Genomic DNA, 12,482 nt, shown 5'->3' with positions numbered 1-12,482 from the left:
GTGACACACGCCTGTAATCCCAGCTACTTGGGAGGCTGAGGCAGGAGAATTGCTTGAACCCGGGAGGTGGAGGTTGCAGTGAGCTGAGATTGTGCCATTGCACTCCAGCCTGGGCAACAAAAGTGAAACTCTGTCTTAAAAAAAAAAAAGTGTTCTTAGGAAAAATAAACAGAAGGAAAATATTGTAGTCTTATCAATGGTTGTATTAGGAGGTGAGATTTAAAATGCTTCTTTTCTTCATGAAATATGCCTTATTCTACTAATGTTAAAATTTTGGTATTAAATTTTAACTTGTATGTAAATTATTTTAAATGCAAGTCTTACCTTAATTGAATCAACTCTAGCAACATCTAATGAGGACAGGTTTTCTTCAAGCTATTTAGTTGTGATCTGTGATTTTAATAATAAAGGCAGTTGCCAGGCATGATGGCTCACGCCTGTAATCCCAGCACTTTGGGAGGCCGAGACAGGTGGATCACTTGAGGCCAGGAGATCGAGACCAGCCTGGCCAACATGGTGAAACTCTGTCTCTACTAAAAATACAAAAATTAGCTGGGTGTGTTGGTGCCTGCCTGTAATTCCAACTACTCAGGAGGCTGAGACACAAGAATTGCTTGAACCCAGGAGGTGGAGGTTGCAGTGAGCTGAGATCGTGCCACTGCATGCCAGCCTGGGCGACAAAGCAAGACCCTGTGAATAATAATAATAATAATAAAGGCAATTGTTCTAGTGAGTTTAATGTATCACTACAGATGCTGAACTTATATGATAGGTGAAATAGAAAGGGGAAATTTAAAACAGAATTTTTTATCTCATTCTTTCTTTCTGTTCTTTTTAATAAAAGGAAGGATTACGGCCAGGAGATACAACCAGCACTTTCTGTGGTACTCCTAATTACATTGCTCCTGAAATTTTAAGAGGAGAAGATTATGGTAATAAATAAATTGGTGGTATTATTTTAGCTATTGCTAGATGGGTGGTTAAATGTGGTGCCAATTGCATTACAGTACACTAATGCATTTTGATATCATCTTATTAATATAAGCATTCTTGATCCTTTTAAAAACTACACGGAGAGCCCCAGACTTTGAAATCAGAGACAGTGGGACCTTGACAGTATTTGGGGTTACCAAGCTCAATAATGTTTTATTAGTGACAAAACTAAGCAGTAGCAGGCACTATTCTAAGCAGTTTACATATATTAACTAAGTTAATCCTCTTAACGCTGTGAGGTAAGTACTGTTAATGCTCCTTTTATAGATGAGGAAACTGACATACAGAAAGATTAAATAACTCGCCTAAGGTCAAGGATTCAGAACAGCACCCAGGTGACTCCAGAGTCATTAACCCCTGGAAGATTTTTCAGACTACCTGTGATATTTCCCCCAGGAATCTGAAAGATGGTGGAAAGATTAACTGTATCTCAGGCACCCGAAGATACACCCGAGAAAACATTTGACTTTTTGGGTTTTGGCCCTCTGCCTTCAGCAGATATAAAGGAGAATGTGGTACTTGTGAAAGCTGCTCAGAGTCTGCATCCACTGTCCTTCACTGGTCTTTATCAGCTAGCAAAAGATCAAATTTAAGACCAAGGAGATAACTCTGAAATACAACTTAATTATATCCTCAACACACAATATTAGATATTGGGCATGAGTCTGAAAGTAGACATACATGGAAAAAGAAAGGTTTTTTCCTCATAATTTTATTTTTAAAATTATCTTTTAGGTGCCTACCCTTGTAAGTGAAGCATTTTTATAATCTTCAATGCCTACCATGATAGCTGGAATGCATTTAGTTTACTTTTTCATTGTTTCTTTTTCCTTTATGTGATAAAATCTCCAGTTACTAACTTTCAAGAATGCAAAGTGTATAATTTATTGCTTTAAAATTTCTTTCTGAAGGTTTCAGTGTTGACTGGTGGGCTCTTGGAGTGCTGATGTTTGAGATGATGGCAGGAAGGTCTCCATTTGATATTGTTGGGAGCTCCGATAACCCTGACCAGAACACAGAGGATTATCTCTTCCAAGGTAATTTGGAGTATTTTACAGAGGTTCTCTGAGAAAAACCTATTCTAGAGTACAAATGCGAGTGACTCAGGTTACTACTTTGAGTAAGAAAAATGAGCATAATCTGGAAAATATACTTCTGACTCATTGTATTAGGTTTTGTTGTTGTTTTTGTTTGTTTTTGAGACAAGGTCTCACTCTTTGGCCCAGGATGGAGTGCAGTGGTGCAATCTCAGCTCACTGCAACATCCATCTCCCTGGTTCAAGCAGTTCTGCCTCAGCCTCCCGAGTGGCTGGGATTACAGGCACACACCACTATGCTCGGCTAATTTTTGTATTTTTAGTAGAGACAGGGTCTCACCATAGTGGCCAGGCTGGTCTTGAACTCCTGACTTCAAGTGATCTGCCCACCTCAGCCTCCCCAAAGTGCTGAGATTACAGGCATGAGCCACTGCGCCCGGCCTCTGTGTATTAGGTTTTGATGTTTTTTAATACATTATTTCTTCTCTATAGTCTTCACTCCTGTTCACAGTTACCTTCTCATACTCAAAATCGTAACAGGGGTTATTTAGAATTATCCATCACAGACAGATTAGAGAAAGGAATCCTGTGGCTAGAGAGGATAATCTTTACACAGGGACCCTGAGGCTGGGTGCACAAGTTCAAGAACAGTATGAGGGGAAAATAGAGCACCAAGGTGATGAGTGATCAAAAGATGGGGAAAAAGGCCCCACATCAGGGAATATAAAGAATGGACAGAAACAAGCAGACAAGTACAGGGACCTCTAGCACGGAATCCAAAGAAGTATGAAAACTGCTATAAAATTCTACATTTAGTAATTGAAGCCATCACGGGATATAAATAGGCATGTCATATAACAGAAAGCCCAAATGGCCATGGAATATGTGAAAAGACATTCATTCTCACTAGCAATTAAGGGAATGCACATTAAATGTTAATGAGTTACCATTTCATATCGGTACATTTGATTAAAATATTAAAGTTGGATAATACCAGTGCTGGTGAGGATGTGGAGCAACTGGAACTCCTCTAGACTGCTGGTAGGAATGAAAACTGATGAAACAGCTTTAAAGAATAATTTGGCAGTGTCCAATAAAATTGCATATTGTATATGCCAAGCATTTTACAAATGTTATTTAAACCTCATAACAATCCTATGAAGTATTTTTTTATTCCTATTTTACAGACCAGGAAATTGAGGTACAATCAGGTAGTCAAAGAATAAGACATTCATGTAAATGATAAATAGTATTCAGATTAGAGGCTTTCTCTGAGAAGAATGGAAAAGAAGGGGATTAGGAAAGTACAGGAGGCACTTCAGTTACATATGTAATATCTTATTTTTTCTCCTGGAATGCCTTAAATATCTTATAATAAAAATTGAAAGATTGCACCCAGGCACAGTGGCTCACGCCTGTAATCCCAACACTTTGGGAGGCCGAGTTGGGTGGATCACTTGAGGTTGGGAGTTTGAGACCAGCCTGGCCGACATGGCAAAATCCCGTCTCTACTAAAAATAAAAGAAAAATTAACTGAGTATCATGGTGGGTTCCTTTAATCGTAACTACTCAGGAGGCTCAGGCAGGGGAATCACTTGAGCCTGGGAGGCGGAGGTTGCAGTGAGCTAAGATTGTGCCACTGTACACCAGCCTGGGCGAGACAGTGACACTCTGTCTCAAAAAAAAAAGAAAAAAAAATTTAAAGATTGCCAGGTGCAGTGGCTCACACCTGTAATCCCAGCACTTTGGGGGTCCAAGGCAGGAGGATTGCTTGAGTGCAGGAGTTCAAGACCAGCCTGAGCAACATGATGAGACCCTTATCTCTACAAAAAAAAAATTAAAATTACCCAGCCATTGCTGGCTGCAATGACTCATGCCTGTAATCCCAGCACTTTGGGAGCCTGAGGTGGGTGGATCACTTACCTTCATGAGGTCAGGAGTTCAAGACCAGCCTGGCCAGCATGGTGAAACCCCATCTCTACCAAAAACACAAAACTCACTGGGCATGGTGGCACATGCCTGTAATCCCAGCTACTCAGGAGGCTGAAGTGGTAGAAGCGCTTGAACCCGGGAGGCAGAGGTTGCAGTGAGCTGAGATCGTGCCACTGTACCCAGCCTGGATGACAGAACAAGACTCTATCTTAAAAAAAAAAAAAATTAGCCAGGCGTGATGGTGGCGCCTGTGGTCCCAGCTACTTGGGAGGCTGAGGTAGAAGGATTGCTTAAGCCGAGGGGGTCAAGGCTGCAGTGAGCTGTGATTGTACTACTGCACTCCAATCTGGGCAACAGAGCAAGACCCTTTCAAAAAAAGAAGAGAAAAGATTAAAGCCATGTAAAAGTTAAATATAATACTATAATTTCTATCTTTCTAGTTATTTTGGAAAAACAAATTCGCATACCACGTTCTCTGTCTGTAAAAGCTGCAAGTGTTCTGAAGAGTTTTCTTAACAAGGTATAAACTGTGTATAAAAATATTTTGTGATTTGTCTCTTTATATATCAAACTGATCAGTAGCAGTTTGGGAAATGTAAAATTCCAAGACAGTAGAGAATGTAACTTTTTCAGTTTGACCCAGAATTTTCTCTTACCCAAAGAGTAATTGACAGCATTAGATCCTGAGATAAGTTAGTTGTCCTTTCCATTTTGGCAATAAAATTTACTCCCCAGCTATATATTACATATTTTTTTTGTGTGTAAATAATACATACCATATTCTCACATAGGGGAAGATTTAATCTTTGGGTTTAGCCATAATTGTACTTTGAACTCTGTTTCCATTTTTTCTGTGTCATTATCCATAGAATCTATTTATTACCATGTACTTTTTGAGCACATGGGCCACAGTGCTCCCTACAAATTCTCATGTCGAAAATGCTATAATTAGGTAAAATTCAGAAGAAATGAAATGCTATCTTCGGCTCTTAAAAATGTGAACATCATTCAATTGTTTGTTGCTGTTGGTAGGCTAGAGGAGTTTTAGAATCTAAGTGTGGTCTTGGCAATCATAAATTCTACCTTAAATAAATGGTATGATAGAAAGTTTGATGTACATTTACCTTCTAAGGTAAATAGATAATGAATTTTAATAAAATAAGAAATTGAAGCCTTTTTTAAAATGAACAATTTATGTGAGGAAAGATTTAAAATTGAAACCTAATTTTTCACATAGTGATGAAAAATGAAGGCAAGAGGTGTTGATATGCGAAATAAAATACCTTTTATCAGAAAGAAAAATGGTAACATATTCTCATTCATAGTAATGAATAAGCCAAGACTTTTTATAAGTTGCAGGCTTGGATTAAATTTGTAAGTTGGATTAATGTCTTACACAGGCGGTGATTTGTTGCTTTAATTGGGCATGGGGCTTTTAAATTAAGCTAAAAACAAACTTCTGATGAAGTTTGGAGGTTTGCATGTTTTGACTGTCACACTAGGTCATACCAAAGAAATGGCTGGGTGCTGCTCAAATGATTCTGCTGTTCTCTTTTTCCTCCTATTTTTCTTTAGCAAGGAATTGGTGGTGATTCTCTGTTTTAATTACATGATAGGTGGAGAAAGTGCCACAAAGAAATCTTACCTATCACAAGCTTCAGATAATTCAATTTGTTCTGGAGTTGTACTTTCTAGAAATAAAAGGTAGACCATTCCAACTTCAGAAATAAGACTATCACGTGAGGGCACAAAACACAGATCACAAAGATGATTTATTTTAAAGCATGACATTCACCCAATTCTTGAAACATTTCTTTCACCATAGGACCCTAAGGAACGATTGGGTTGTCATCCTCAAACAGGATTTGCTGATATTCAGGGACACCCGTTCTTCCGAAATGTTGATTGGGATATGGTATGTAAATTTTGATTACTTTCTCTATTAGGTTTCATTATTATCTTCTGCCAAATTTTTTTTTTTTTTTTTTTAGGACAGAGTCTTGCTCTGTCGCCCAGGCTGGCATGCAGTGGCACGATCTCGGCTCACTGCAACCTCTATCTCCCGGGTTCAAGCAGTTCTCCTGTCTCCGCCTCCCAAGTAGCTGGAATTACAGGCACGCACCACCACACCCGGCTAATTTTTGTATTTTTAGTAGAGATGGGGGGTTTCACGATGTCAGCCAGGCTGGTCTCAAACTCCTGACATCAGGTGATCCACCCACCTTGGCCTCCCAAAGTGCTGGGATTACAGGTGTGAGCCACCGCACCTGGCCTACCTTGGGCCAAATTTTATTGTCTTAGCTAACATATCACAGCTTTAAAAACTTAAAACCACTTTCTAAACTACTTTTTAGAAAACTTTTAAAACAAAAAAAATCCTTTTTTAAAAAATGTATTGTTTTTTCTGAGACGGAGTCACATTCTGTTGCCCAGGTTGGAGTGCGATGGTGTGATCTCTGCTCACTGCAACCTCCGCCTCCTGGGTTCACGCAATTCTGCCTCAGCCTCCTAAGTAGCTGGGATTACAGACACATGCCACCATGCCCAGCTAATTTTTATATTTTTAGTGGAGACAACGTTTCATCATGTTGGCCAGGCTGGTCTTGAACTCCAGACCTCAAGTGATCCACCTGCCTCAGCCTCCCAAAGTGTTGGGATTCCAGGGGTGAGCCACCGTGCCCAGCCAAAAAATTGAATATTAATGTAATAAAGCAGGTTATAATGTTATTGAAGCCCATATCAATGTTTATACTTGTTTTTGTTTGTTTGTTTGTTTGTTTTTTTAAGAGAAACAGTCTCACTCCATCGCCCAGGCTGTACTGTAGTTCACGACAGCCTTGATTGAACTCCTAGGCTCAAGAGATCCTCCTGTGTTAACCTCTCAAGTAGCTGGGACTATAGGCATAAGCCATGGTACCCAGCTAATTTTCAATTTTTTTTGTTTGTTTGTTTGTTTTGAGGTGGAGTCTTGCTGTGTCTCCCAGGCTGGAGTGTAGTGGCACAATCTCGGCTCACTGCAACCTTCGCCACCTGGGTTCAAGCAATTCTCCTGTCTCAGCCTCCAGAGTAGCTGGGATTATAGGTGCACGCCACCACGCCTGGCTAATTTCTGTATTTTTAGTAGAGACAGGGTTTTGCTATGTTGGCCAGACTGGTCTTGAATCCCTGACCTCAGGTGAGTTACGCACCTTGGCCTCCCAAAGTGATGGGATTACAGGCATGAACTGCTGTGCCCAGCCAATTTTTAATTTTTTAATAGAGATGGGGGTCTTGCTATATTGTCTGGGCTGGTCTTGAACTCCTGGCCTCAAGTGGTCCTCCCATCTCAACCTACCAAGCAGTTGGGATTATAGGCATGAGCCACCATGCCCAGCTCATATTTGTAAATTATGTTCATCATTGCTAATATCATTTTACCGTGCTTCAGGACTCACTTTAATAAGGGAAACAATGAGTGCAGAGGAGAACTGTAGAGGTGCAATTTTTCTAATAATACAGACTTGAGCTGTCATCCAATGTCTTTTCAGATGGAGCAAAAACAGGTGGTACCTCCCTTTAAACCAAATATTTCTGGGGAATTTGGTTTGGACAACTTTGATTCTCAGTTTACCAATGAACCTGTCCAGCTCACTCCAGATGACGAGTAAGTAATTCTGTACACTGAAATTTTTTTTTAAGTTTTTTGGAAATCCCATTTTTAGTGACTATGCAATGTTTCATGATCAGATTATACTATTAATTTTTTTATTTTTTATTTTATTTCATTTTATTTTATTTTTGAGACCGAGTCTCGCTCTGTCTCCCAGGCTGGAGTGCAGTGGTGCAATCTTGGTTCACTGCAACCTCTGCCTCCCAGGTTCAAGCGATTCTCCTGCCTCAGCCACCCTGAGTAGCTGGGACTACAGGCTCATGCCACGACACCCAGCTAATTTTTATATTTTTAGTAAGGACGGTGTTTGCCATGTTGGCCAGGCTGATCCTGAACTCCTGACCTCAGGTGATCCACCCACCTTGGCCTCTTAAAGTGCTGGGATTACAGGCGTGAGCCACTGCGCCTGGCCTATACTATAATTTATATAACCATTCAGTTACTGGTATTTGAATCCACTGTACTATTATAAGTTTTAATAGTAACTGTCATTTTCTCCTTTGCTTTATCGTGCATTATCTCATTTTCACAACAACTTTGTAAACTAGTTAAATTGTCATCTTCATTTTACAGATGAGGAAACTGAGGCTCAGAGAGGTTAAGCAAAGTTACACAGCTATCAGGTGGTAGAGTCAGGATTCAAACCCAAATCTCTCTGTCCTGCTGCACTGGTTCCCATTTGACAAGGACTGTCTTTGTCTGTCTAAGTTCCTGAGTATTGCCTTAAGATAGATTCCTAGAAAGGGAATTAGGTCAGAGGGTATTAACATTTTAAAGCTCTTGATATGTATTGCCAAATTGCTTTTTTTAAGGAATTACATTGAGTTATTAAATCCAGCCAGCAGTGAGCTGATATATTTTTTTGTACTTATACTGCATCTTTTAAAAATATACCTTAAAATAATTGGGGGATATTTTGATTATTTACCTGTTGTTACAGATTCATTCTCTCTAATCTCAAGGAGGCCCTTATTGTTTGGCAGTCATTTTACTTCTATTTTATTTCTTACCACATTTCTCCCAGCACCTGCTCCAAACAGTCTCTTCATTTCAGAAGCCTTCAGTTCTACTCCTTTTTCCATCACTGTTAAAGGATTAACCTTGTCTTAATTTGATGCAAGGACTGATAACCTCTCTGGCGTGACCTTGCCTCCTTTCCAGCTGTCACCAGATCACCTGGCATCTCAGAATTGCTTTCTAATTCTTTTCAACATTTTCTTATTCCCTACTCTTGGAAGGCTCTCCTTTACAAGGAGCGTCCCTCCTATTTTCCTAGACCTGTTTCTGTAGTTTTCTCCAATATTTCATTTTGTCAGTTATCTTGTTATTGGACCTTCTTAGATTTATTTTTTTCTAGCTTGCTTCCCTCTGTGTAAGCATGCTCAGATTCTCTGATTTTTCCCCCTAACTCATAGTCCCTCTTTGAACAACCACATTTTTCCTCATTTTCATTTCGTCTTGAAGCCTCAAAAAAAAAAAAAAAAAAGTCAATAGATGTTCATGGTCAAAGAAAAATAAATATGCAGCACCTCTAATCTAACTTCTTCAGACTAGTCAACGTTGATTGTCTTGAATTTTTTTTTTCTGTCAACACTTCAACCCCTTACAACTGAGCCTGTCCTCCAGCTTTTGAAAGTTGAATCAATTTCTTAATTTCTAAATTGTAAAGCATTTTGGGGTGAGTCCTCACCTCCCTTGATGAATGTAAAGCATTTGGTATTCATGGCTTTGCCTTGGGTGGCACTGCCTATTCTGGTTCTGTTTCATCTCTGTGACTACTTTTCTGTCATGTGTTTTCCCTGTCCCCTTGAGACCAGGATGCTTCATGGTTCTGTTCATGACAATCTTCTTTTTGCTGTATGCAGTTTGTACCTTGGAGATTTCAACCAGCCCTGTAGCATAGATACCAGCTAATTAAATGACTCTCAGTTAAATGGCAAATGGTTATTGAGCAAAAGGCGTTATGCTAAATACTAGACATTCAAAGATAAGACAGTCTAATCTCCCCAAAAGCATCCTGTCTACTAGAGGAGAAAGATGTGTACCAAATCATTATTTCTGAGAGCATTGTGTATTAAAAGGAACACTGAATTTAATCAAAAGATAGGAGTTTGAATCCCAATGCCACCTCTTACCAACTGGGTAACCTTGTATAAGAATTGCATAACTTCTCTGAGCCTGTTCTCGAATTGCCTACCTCATAAGGTTGCTGTGAAGAATAAATGCATGATGGTTTCTGAAGCACTTATCCCCTGCCGTTAGATCTCCTCAGCTGCATTTCTGTTTAACATGTCCCCCAGTTTGTCATCAAGCAGCTCAAATATATGAAGTCTAAAATCAAAGTAATGACCCTTTATGGTCTCTTTCTATTGTTCTCAATCAGTTCCTTTTTTTAAGTTACCTAGTTCTGCTCACTGTACCACAGTGTGTTCCTGTCGTTCAGATTCCAGATGTCAGTGATTGTGGACTACTCCTTTTTCTTAACAGATTACATAATACCTGCAGCTGCCAAGTCTTTGTCTATGTTTTCATTATTTCATCATTTACATCAGGTCCTTCTTTTCTCTTCCCATTGACACATCCTAGTTCAGGCCTCATTCAGGTCATACCCAGAGTATTGTATCAGCCTCCTAATTGATCTTTACTCCTTCACTTTGCAACCTATTCTGTATGCCTTGTGAAGTACCACTCCAATTCTTGAACCCCTTTAATCAGAAACCTTCAGTAACTCCTTCATTGCCTATTAGGTAACATCTATCGTCTTGGCTAGCATTTAAGGCCTCCCCACATCTGCTCCAGCCTGACTTTCTAGTGATACCTCTCACCATAATACAAACAGTGTTCTCATCAGTCTTTGCTAGTCACCATTCACTAATAGTGTTATTATCTCTGCCTCTGCCTGCTCATTCCTGTATATTCCCCCTTCATTTTTACCTGTTGAAATCTTCCCATCTTTCAGAGCCACCTCAGATGCAACCAGATCTTTGATGGATCAAGGTGAAACTCCTTAGAAACATCACTGGCTTCTTTGATTATTAGCCATTATTTTTCTTCCAGCATCATCTGCCATCTAACACACTTCTATTCCTGTGTTCCACCCTAATAAATTACTTGCATTTCCCCAGACCTACCACAGTCTTTCATCATTCCATTTATTAAGTGTTTGCAAAATGAATACTGCCTTCCTTGATTTCTCCAACTAGAAGTCGCGCCTTTCTTTAGAACCGTGGTTAGAACAGGACTTAGCTTATTGTGTGTAAAATTTAACAAGTACTGCTTTCTCTTCCAGTATGAGTTACCTCCCCTCCTTGAAGGAAGGGACTGTATCCTCTGTAACTTTGTGCTTCTTAGTATGGCATATACATTTATGTATTAAATATTTGATAGCACTACTCAGTGTGTATTAAAGTAGAAGCCAGTGTAACAAAATGACAACCTCTCCCCTCTCTGTGACCCAAGGTCTCCCTGTGGTGTTCTCTCCTCATTCCAGGTCTCTCAGTGTACTTGTTCCTATTGCCTTTTCCTTTTGGCTAACTACTTCTTGGCTACACCATCTAACATCTGGCTGTTGAGGTGACTACTAAATTGAATGCTAATTCAAACCTGGATGTTCACCTGTAACTAAGAATATTGTTCTGGTCCAAAGTTAAGATTAACTGGAATGGTGACAGCTGGTGCCTTCTTTATTCGGTCCTCAGTTTCGAACTCCTTTTTGGCTCAAAACTTGCTTGTGGGATTATCGAGGCTTTTTAAATTTTCAGTATTCCATTCTTGATTTGTCTAGAAAATTTTGGGGATTAATCTAAAAATTTATAGATTTTCTTTCAGTACAGTTAGCCTAATTATTTGTTTTTTAATCTTATTTTACCATTTAAAGGTTGAAGAAATCTTTATTATGATGAAAATAAATTTATTTTTCTTTCAACAGTGACATTGTGAGGAAGATTGATCAGTCTGAATTTGAAGGTTTTGAGTATATCAATCCTCTTTTGATGTCTGCAGAAGAATGTGTCTGATCCTCATTTTTCAACCATGTATTCTTCTCATGTTGCCATTTAATGCATGGATAAACTTGCTGCCAGCCTGGATACAATTAACCATTTTATATTTGCCACCTACAAGAAAACACCCAATATCTTCTCTCATAGACATATATTAATCAATTGTTACATCTATTTTACTATGAAAAAGAAATTAATACTAGCTTCCAGACAATCATGTCAAAATTTAGTTGAACTGGTTTTTCAGTTTTTAAAAGGCCTACAGATGAGTAATGAAGTTATCTTTTTTGTTTAAAAAAAAAAGAAAACCACTGCATTAAAAAAGTGTCTGTTGGCCGGGCGCGGTGGCTCAAGCCTGTAATCCCAGCACTTTGGGAGGCCGAGACGGGCGGATCACAAGGTCAGGAGATCGAGACCATCCTGGCTAACATGGTGAAACCCCGTCTCTACTAAAAATACAAAAAACTAGCCGGGCGAGGTGGCGGGCGCCTGTAGTCCCAGCTACTCGGGAGGCTGAGGCAGGAGAATGGCGTAAACCCGGGAGGCGGAGCTTGCAGTGAGCTGAGATCCGGCCACTGCACTCCAGCCTGGGCGACAGAGCGAGACAACGTCTCAAAAAAAAAAAAAAAAAAAGTGTCTGTTGCGTTAAGGCACATAGTGGGATTACATCATAAACGTCCCATAATTTTTGTCATTATGTGTTAAATCATTTCAGGGTTTAACTTTGAAATAAAAGATTAATATAAAATGCAACAACTTTTTATATTACCTATTAGTTTTGGAGTTCTTTATGTTTAAAAATTCAGGTGTAAATTTTACTGCCTTGGATAAATAAATTATCGATTTTTTAAGGCAGCAGTTATTAAATTG

The 12,482-nt window shown here is 39.3% G+C and overlaps 1 protein-coding gene across 1 annotated transcript in view; it reads left to right on the top strand.

The window, feature by feature from the left end:
• The window catches only part of PRKCI (protein kinase C, iota), an 84,149-nt gene extending 72,245 nt beyond the window's left edge, over positions 1–11,904 (top strand). The window contains exons 12-17 of the mRNA XM_011994352.1: positions 845–932; positions 1,905–2,030; positions 4,403–4,482; positions 5,788–5,877; positions 7,490–7,605; positions 11,540–11,904. Coding sequence (XP_011849742.1) covers positions 845–932; positions 1,905–2,030; positions 4,403–4,482; positions 5,788–5,877; positions 7,490–7,605; positions 11,540–11,627 — 588 coding nt within the window. The 3' untranslated portion in view covers positions 11,628–11,904. The remainder of the gene's footprint in view (positions 1–844; positions 933–1,904; positions 2,031–4,402; positions 4,483–5,787; positions 5,878–7,489; positions 7,606–11,539) is intronic.
• The last annotated feature ends 578 nt before the right edge of the window (positions 11,905–12,482 follow it).

Source organism: Mandrillus leucophaeus, unplaced genomic scaffold (assembly GCF_000951045.1).
Source record: "Mandrillus leucophaeus isolate KB7577 unplaced genomic scaffold, Mleu.le_1.0 Scaffold452, whole genome shotgun sequence".
Lineage (NCBI taxonomy): Eukaryota > Metazoa > Chordata > Mammalia > Primates > Cercopithecidae > Mandrillus > Mandrillus leucophaeus.
The sequence above is the reverse complement of the archived record's forward strand: the minus strand, read 5'-3'. Positions and strand labels throughout refer to the sequence as shown.